This window comes from Carlito syrichta, unplaced genomic scaffold (assembly GCF_000164805.1).
Source record: "Carlito syrichta isolate Samal-C Ts95f unplaced genomic scaffold, Tarsius_syrichta-2.0.1 Scaffold309739, whole genome shotgun sequence".
Taxonomy (NCBI): domain Eukaryota; kingdom Metazoa; phylum Chordata; class Mammalia; order Primates; family Tarsiidae; genus Carlito; species Carlito syrichta.
The window spans coordinates 717,966-726,784 of record NW_007253835.1 but is presented as its reverse complement, the minus strand read 5'-3'; the positions used below and the strand labels follow the sequence as shown (position 1 = coordinate 726,784).

Sequence of the window (8,819 nt, the reverse complement as noted above, 5' to 3'; positions counted from 1 at the left end):
GGGAATGCTGAGTTGCCCAGGCTGATGGGTGATGTCAGGACAGGACAGCTGCCCTTTTCCCAGGGTCTAGGGTGTCCCCGGCTGAGAGCCAGGCTGGGCTGTGCAAAGGGCTTGGCCCCCACTTATCGCCCAAGGTCCCTGGATAACAGGGAGGGTGGTCTCAGGCCTCCCTGGTTGGGCAGGGCCAAGAGGTGGTGGGCGGGGCTTGGGAGCCCCAGGGGAGGTAAAAGGGGCACCCGCAGCAGGAAAGCCCCACACTTCTCTGACTCCAGCACCATGGCCTGTCTCTGGCTCCTCTCCTGCTTCGCCCTTGTGGGGGCCGCCTTTGGTGAGTGCTGGGTCCAGTGGCCGGCCAGGCCTGGGGAGGCTGGGAGGAGGTCCCTAAGACCCCAGAGGCTCCCACTGCCAGGTCCCATCAGATGGGTCAGAGGGGCTCTGTCCTGAGGGTGCCTGGGCTTGGCCATGAGGGAGATCTGAGCCTCCCACCCTGGCCCCTTGGGCCTCATCCTCAGCACAGACAACCTGAGGTTTCAGGGAGGAGACGGGTCCTTCTGGGGCGTTCTGAACCCTCACACCTGCTCCAGGGATGAAAAAGACAATACTGGGCCCAGGTGTGGTCTGAGGCTTTAGAAGTAGCTCGGGATGGGTTGCTGTGGACAGAGTGAGGTGTGACCACTCAAGACCTTCACCTAGAGTTTTTATCTATTTTTTAAAAAGAAAGAGGCTAGTGCTGGTGCAGTGGCTTATGCCTGTAATCCCAGCACTTTGGGAGGCCATGTCGGGAGGACAGCGTGAGGTCAGGAGTTTGAGATCAGAATAGGCAACACAGTGAGTCTCTACAGTTAAAAAAAAATATGCTGGAGCCGGGCTCGGTGGCTCAGCCTGTAATCCGCGCCTTTGGGAGGCTGAGGTGAGTGGATTGCCTGAGCCTGCGAGTTCGAGACCCACCTGGGCAGCGAGACCTCATCTCTACAGTAAATCAAAAAAATCAGCCGGGCATGGTAGCGCATGCCTGTAATTCCGGCTACTTGGAAGGCTGAGGCGGAAAGATCGCCGGAGCCCAGTAGGTCGAGGTTGCGGTGACCGGGAGCGGCCACTGCACTCCAGTCTGGGCGACAGAGTGAGACTCCAGCTCAAAAAAAAAATGCTGGGCATGGTGGTTCACACGTGTAATCCCAGCACTTTGAGGGCAGAGACGAGTGGATTGCCTGAGCCCAGGGGTTCAGACCAGCCTGGCAACTTGGTGAGGCTTCGTCTCTACAATAAATCAAAAAATTAGCTGGGCATGTCGTTCCAGCAACTTGGAAGGATGAGGCAATAGGATCACCTGAGCCCAGCAGGTTGAGGTTGCAGTAGCCATGAGCATGCCTCTGCACTCCAGCCGGGGCAACAGAGTGAGACTCTAACTCAAAAAAATAAAATAAAATTAGCTGAGTATAGTGGCATGTATAGTCCCAGCTACTGAGTAGCCACTTGAGCCCAGGAGACTGAGGCTGCAGTTAGCTATAATCATGCCACTGCTGCTGGGCCTGGTGGCTCAGCCTGTAATCCTGCGCCTTTGGGAGGCTGAGGCGAGTGGATTGCCTGAGCCCATGGGTTCGAGACCCACCCGGGCAACTCGGTGAGACCTCATCTCTACAATAAATCAAAAAATTATCCAGGCGTGGTAGCGCGCGCCTATAGTTCCAGCTACTTGGAAGGCTGAGGCGGAAGGATCGCCGGAGCCCAGCAGGTCGAGGCTGCAGTGGCCGGGAGCAGCCACTGCACACCAGTCTGGGTGACAGAGTGAGACTCCAACACACACACACACAGAATCATGCCACTGCACTTCAGCCTGGGTGACAGAGCAAGAGGCTGTCTCTCAAATAAACAAATAAATGAAATAGAAAATAAAGAAGTAGTAAAAAAAAAGTATAGTAATGATGCCATTCATGTATCTACAGTTGAATTTGGCAAATCTTTCTGCAGATTTGCTTCAGATATTTCTTTTTAAAACTTAACAGGGTTGGGCCTGGTGGCTCAGCCTATAACCCCAGCACTTTGGGAGTCCAAAGGGAGTGGATTGCCTGAGCCTGCGGGTCTGAGACCAGCCCGGGGAACTTGGTGAGACCTCATCTCTACAATAAATAAAAAATTAGCTAGACGTGGTAGCGCGTGCCTGTAGTTCCAGCAACTTGGAAGGCTGAGGTGGAAGGATTGCTTGAGCCCAGCAGGTCGACACTGGGGTGGCCATGAGAGTGCCACTGGGCTCCAGCCTGGGCGATGGAGTGAGACTCCAACTCAAATTAAAAAAAAAAACAACACATTCAGCTAAAGCCTGGCTCTCCCTACTCCTTCCCTCACTGGAAGGCAAGCCTTGTTCTGAACTCACTGTGTGTATCATTTTATGTGGGCTTATCCAATGTACTACCCATTTATAAATCCATAGTGATATATAAGGTTTTTACAATTTTACATAAGCAGGTCGGGTGCAGTGGCTCACACCTCTAATCTCAGCACTTTGGGAGGCGGAGGCGAGAGGATTGCCTGAGCCCAGGGGTTTGAGGCCAGCCTGGGCAACCTGGCGAGACCTCGTCTCTACAATTAAAAATAAAAAATAAGCAGGGCATGGTGGCACATGCCTGTAGTTCCAGCTGCTTGGAAGGCTGAGGCGTAAGGGTCATCTAAGCCCAGCAGATCAAGGCTGCAGTGGCTGTGAGCATGCCACTGCACTCCACCTTGAGTGACAGAGTGAGACTCTGACTAAAAAAAAAAAACAAAATTTCACATAACAGTATTCTACGCTACCTCAGTTTTACAACATACTTTTCCCATTTTCAGGATGTTTTCAATTTCTCCGTGCTGACATGGAGATTAGGAATTCACTCGAATCACTGTAATGTACTCTGTTGTGTGCCACTGATTTCTGTTTTTGCTATGACAGTATCAACTTTTTGTTTCTTTTTGGTGATACCAAACTTCAGGGAAGGGCCCTGCCCATCTCTGTGTTCCTGCGACAGGAGAGGCAGGTGCTGGGCTTGTGGCAGGGCAGTGTGACCCCAGAGGGGGATGGCTGGTCGGAGAGCCTGCAGCTGCTCAAATGTAAAACCAAACCATGAAGCCCGGGCCCAGGTGCTGAGAACTCATCTGGTCCTGATGCAGCAAACCCACCATGGACGTATGAAATGCACCTGTCTTCCCCTTGGTTCTGTTTGTTTTCCGCTTCTTCGATGTGTCTTTTTATGGCGGGGAGGCAAAATCTGGTTGTATTAAATAATTAGGAAACCAAGGCCAGGTGTGATGACTCACGCCTATAATCCCAGTACTTTAGGACACTGAGGTTGGAGGACCACTCGAGGCCAGCAATTTGAGATCAGCCTGATCGACAGAGCAAGACCCTATCTCCACAAAAAAATTAACAATTAGCTGTGTATGGTGGCATGCACGCGTAGTCCCAGCTACTTGGGAGGCTGAAGCCGGAGGATCTCCTGAGCCCTGGAGGTCGAGGCTGTGGTGAGCCGTAATTGTGCCACTGCACTTCAGCCTGGGCGACAGAGAGACACCCTGACTCAAGAAGGAAAAAAAACAAAACCAAAACTTTTACAACGAAGAGTTCCTGAAAGTGTGAAGTATCTCAGAAATGCAGATTCAACACACCGCGTGGTGTGAAATGGCGCCTTTTCAGTCCCCCATCAGCAAGCTCAGAGTCCCAGATTTCCCACAGGCTTTCGGTTACCAGGTCTTCATTCCATGTCTCCTCCCGCACCCATCTAATAGATGAGCCTTGACCTGTGGAGCTCGTGTTGTTCTCCCACTTCACAGCTGAGGAGACTGAGGACTGGACAGCTGCCGCCACTGGCCTAGGGTCACACAGCAAGGAAGGGGTGGCCCAGGGGTCGAGCCCAGACAACCCATGGCCCCGCCTGTTTTCGCCTCCTTCAAGAGGGACTGGTCCCAGGTGGAGGCAGCCATGTCCCCCTGCATCCCTGGAAGGATGACTGGGGTCAGCAGGTTGCGTGTGGGGGAATCTTTGAGCCTAGAGGCTGGGGGACCAGGAGAAGTTTCCAGAAGAGGTGGCATGTCGCACTGGGGTCCTGGGCTGGCCTGGGCGGGCTGAGGTAGAACTGGGAGTTCTGCATACAGGAAGGTGAGATTCCAATGGCTCAGGGCCTCAGCCCTCCCTCACCCCATTCCCACCCGCCAGGCTGCGGGGTCCCCGCCATCCACCCCGTGCTGAGTGGCCTGTCCAGGATCGTCAATGGAGAGGACGCTATCCCCGGCTCCTGGCCCTGGCAGGTGTCCCTGCAGGTGAGAGGGGGATTCTGTCCGTGTGGGGCACAGCGGGCGGCGGCCAGGTGGGGGAGCTGCCCAGGCCGGAGTTGCTCACCCTGTGCATCTTCCTCCCCAGGACAAAACCGGCTTCCACTTCTGCGGGGGCTCCCTGATCAGCGAGGACTGGGTGGTCACCGCCGCCCACTGCGGGGTCAAGTAAGGCCGAGCAGCCGTCGGGTCTGCGACCATCCCCGATGGGCGTGGGGAGGGTGGCAGAGCTCATTCTGAGTGCTCCCCTCCATGCTCTGTCCAGGACCTCCGACGTGGTCGTGGCTGGGGAGTTTGACCAGGGCTCCGACGAGGAGGACATCCAGGTCCTGCAGATCGCCAAGGTACGCCCGGCCCTGGGCGCGGGAGGGAGAGGACCCCCGGCTGCTGGGGACATGGGCTCCCGTGGGCCCTCGGCTCCTGGGGGGGCCCCGGGGAGGGAGCGCGTCTCCTGGGCACCTGCAGTTCCGACCCCTCCCAGGCCTCAGCCCGCTCTGGCCGCCCGCAGGTCTTCAAGAACCCCAAGTTCAGCATGCTCACCGTGCGCAACGACATCACCCTGCTGAAGCTGGCCACGCCCGCCCAGTTCTCCCAGACCGTGTCCGCCGTGTGCCTGCCCAGCGCCGACGACGACTTCCCCGCGGGCACGCTGTGCGCCACCACGGGCTGGGGCAAGACCAAGTACAACGGTGAGAGCGCCGGCGTCCGGGGCGGGGCTGCCCCTGGTGTCAGGCGGCGTCTCCGGGTGACCCCGAGGCCCTTCATGTTTTGGTCTAAATTCCGACAGTCATAGATTTGCCTGTTTCCGTATTGAAATCCTCCTGTCTGAGTGCAGTCGTTCATGCCTGTAACCCCAGCACTTTGGGAGGCTGAGGCGGGAGGATTGCTTGAGCCCAGGAGTTCAACACCAGCCTGGGCAACATAGCAAAACCCTATTGCTACAAAAATTCCCTTAATAGCCAGTCATAGTGGTGTGTGCATGTAGTTCTAGCTTTTATGGAGGCTCAGGCAGGAAGATCACTTGAGCCTGGGAATTTAAGACCAGCCTGGGCAACACAGAAGCCCTGTCTCTACCAAAATCAAAAATTTTCGGGGTATAGTGGTGCATGCCTGGAGTCCCAACCACTCAGGAGGCTGAGGGGGAAGGATTGCCAGGAGGATGAGGCTGCGGTGAGCCATGTTCATACCACTGCACACCAGCCTGGTCACAGAGTGAGATCCTGATTTGAAAAGAAAGAGAAAGATAGAAAAAGAAAATCCTTTGAGTCAAATATCTACCAAACGCAAATAAACCCCAGGCCCGCTGATGATGTCCTTGAACAGCACGTGTCTGAAGTGCCTCTCCACGGGAGTCCGGCTGAGCTGCAAGGAGAGGAAGGTGCCAGGTCTAGCCTGGAGCTCCCTCAAGACGAGAGGGTGCCTCGTTCCCTGGCCTGGGGTGCTATGCGAAAAGGCCACACGCATGACGTTTTCAGGGCTCAGGGTTGTTTCCATCACCACGATCATGGCGAAGAGGAAGATGGTGCAGGGGAGGGCAGGATGTCGGGGCCACAGGTCTCTCCACCAAGGTGGGCTGGGTGGCCCAAGGAGCCTTGACCCATCCACTCCTGTCCTGCAGCCCTCAAGACCCCCGACAAGCTGCAGCAGGCAGCCCTGCCCCTCGTGTCCAACGCTGACTGCAAGAAGTTCTGGGGTAGCAAGATCACCGACGTGATGGTCTGCGCTGGGGCCAGCGGCGTCTCCTCCTGCATGGTATGGGTCGCTTGGCCACCCTGCCCACCTTGCCGACTGTGCCCAGGGCCCCAGCCCTGGAGGCCTGGCCTCCTCTCTGGCCTCATCTACTCACCTCACTCCTTACTAGTGTCCAGTGAAGGCCGAGACTGAAGCTCACAGACGCTGCGGAGGGCTCCCTGGGGCCGGGGAGGCGGGGGCTTCCTAAGGGGACCTCACCCTCACACTAGCCCTCTGAGCTGGTGTTCAGCCCACCTGACAGATGATGAGCATCTGTCATCTTAGGGAGGGAAGCCACCTGCCCGGTCCCCCCAGCAGGGCAGAGCTGGGGTTGCCATCTGGACCCAGACCTCAGGACCTCGGCACAAGCTCTGAGCCCACGCTATCATTCCTCTGCACCGCTCTCTGGAGCCGCCTGGCCAGGGTCCCTAGGGCCCTGGCTGGACCTCTTTCAGGCCTGGAGACATGTCCTCTTGCCTCCCGCAGGGTGACTCCGGCGGCCCCCTGGTCTGCCAGAAGGACGGAGCCTGGACCCTGGTGGGCATCGTGTCCTGGGGCAGCGGCACCTGCTCCACCTCCACACCTGCCGTCTACGCCCGCGTCACTGAGCTCATGCCCTGGGTGCAGGAGATCCTGGCGGCCAACTGAGCCCGTGGCTCCTGCCACCCCCGCCCCAAGATTCCCCATTAAAAGCATCTGTTCAGAAGCACTGACTGCGTCGCATGTGTCTCTCTGTGTGGCCCCCGGGGATGTGAGGTTGAAGTTGTTCCTGTCACCCTCCAAGGGGAGGCACTACTGTTCCCTTTCCAAGCTACAGGTACCCCCAGCAACCAGCTGTCTCAAAAAGATGAGGTCTCTGTGTCTCTTCCCTGCTCAGGACTCCACCCCGGATTTTGAATTTAGGTCCTTAAGAGACCTAATTTCTCATGTGTGGTGGTGCATGCCTATACTCCTAGCACTTTGGGAGGCTGAGGCAGGAGGATTGCTTGAGCCCAGGAGTTCGAGACCAGCCTGGGCAACACAGAGATCTTGTCTCTACAACAAAAATTTAAAAAGTCAGGTGTGGTGGCATGCACCTGTAGTCCCAGCTATTCAGGAGGCTGAAGAGGAAGGATCACCTGAGTTCAGGAGGTTGGGGCTGCGATGAACGGATTATGCCACTGCACTCCAGTCTGGGCAACAGAGTGAGACCCCAACTCAAAACCAAAACCAAAACCAAAAAGAATGTAGGCCTTACCTGCCGAACCCAGCTTGATCCATGGAGCTTTCTGGAAGGCAGTAGTCCTTGGCCAGGCTATGCAGTCCCTAGCCCTGCAGGGTTGGCATGGGACCAAGCCAGCCTCCCACTGAAGGTTTCTCTCTGCACCAACACACCAGGCACCTGTCTCTACCTTCAGCCCCCACACCTAGAGTCCCAGAACATGCACCCAAGCCCCCGATCCTGCGTCAGACCCTGGCCCCTGCACACCTGTGCGTAGACTCACCTTCCTAGTGGGTCATCTTAAGTGCAGCACTGGGTGCTGCTCCCCTGTTCTCCCAGCTCCTGGGCCCTCACCCACTCACGGCCCTCTGTGTCTCCCGTGATTCGGCAGTTAGGTCTCTCCCTCGATCCCACTCAGCTTGCAGCCCTCTGGCCAGGCTGCAGGGGGCGCTGGTTCTTTCCTCAGGATGTATCAGGACCGGCTGTCTCTCTTTTTGTGACCTTTTAGTTTTTCTTTTTCTTTTTTCTTGAGTTGGAGTCTCACTCTGTCGCCCAGACCGGAGTGCACCGCAGCCTCGACCTGCTGGGCTCTGGCGATCCTTCTACCCCAGCCTTCCAAGTAGCTGGAACTACGGGCGCGCGCTACCAGGCCCGGCTAATTTTTTTTTTTTTCACTGTAGAGATGAGGTCTCGCCAAGTTGCCCAAGCGGGTCTCGAACCCGCGGGCTCAGGCAATCCACTCACCTCAGCCTCCCAAACACGGGATTACAGGCTGAGCCACCGAGCCCGGTTTAGTTTTTCTTTTAATGCAGCAAAAAAATTGTTGGAGAAAATTCTCCCTTTTTCAATTTTATTTTTGCATCGGGCCTCACTCTGTCATTCAGGCTGGAGTGCAGTGGCACAATCATGGCTCACCAAAGCCTCGACCTCCTGGGCTCAGGTAATCCTTTTGCCTCAGCCTCTCAAGTAGCTGGGACTACAGGTGTGTGCCACCATGGCCTGCTAATTTTAAAATTTTGTTGTAGAGATAATGTCTCTCTGTGTTACCCAAGCTGGTCTCGAACTCCTGAGCTCAAGCAATCCTCCAGCCTCGGCCTTCCAAAGTGCTGGGATTACAGTCATGAGCCACTGCGCCCAGTCTGGAACTGCTTTCTTAATTTCCTTTTCAGATTGCCCATTGCGGGTGAAGGCGTAAAGAAACACAACAGCTTTTTGTGTATTGATCTTGTGCCCTGCAACTTTCCTAAATTATTAGCTTGAGTAGCTTTCTTGTGGGCTTTCCTATATAAAGGATCATATGATCTGCATATAAAGATTGCTTTACCTTTTCTTTTCCAATTTGGGTGACTTTTATTTCTTTTTCTTGTTTAATTGCTCAGTCTAGAACTTCCAGGGCAATGTTGGGTGGTGGGGAGAAAAGCAGCATCCTTGTCTTGTTCTTGACCTTACAGCTTTTCAGTTCTTCACCTTTGAATACGATGTGGCCTGTGGGTTCGTTGCGAATTCCCTTTAGCATGTTAAGGAAGTGTCCTTCTCATCCTGCCCTTCCCAGTGCTTTTTTTTTTTTTCTTTCTTTTTTTTTTTTTTG

The 8,819-nt window shown here is 55.4% G+C and overlaps 1 protein-coding gene across 1 annotated transcript; it reads left to right on the top strand.

Annotated features, from left to right (window-relative positions):
• Positions 1-258: 258 nt before the first annotated feature.
• Positions 259-6,736, top strand: LOC103270188 (chymotrypsinogen B). Its single transcript, XM_008067737.2, has 7 exons — positions 259-328; positions 4,184-4,287; positions 4,388-4,467; positions 4,565-4,643; positions 4,808-4,988; positions 5,918-6,051; positions 6,517-6,736. The coding sequence occupies exons 1-7, from the start codon at positions 277-279 to the stop codon at positions 6,676-6,678; spliced, it is 792 nt and encodes a 263-aa protein (XP_008065928.1). The 5' UTR covers positions 259-276; the 3' UTR covers positions 6,679-6,736.
• The last annotated feature ends 2,083 nt before the right edge of the window (positions 6,737-8,819 follow it).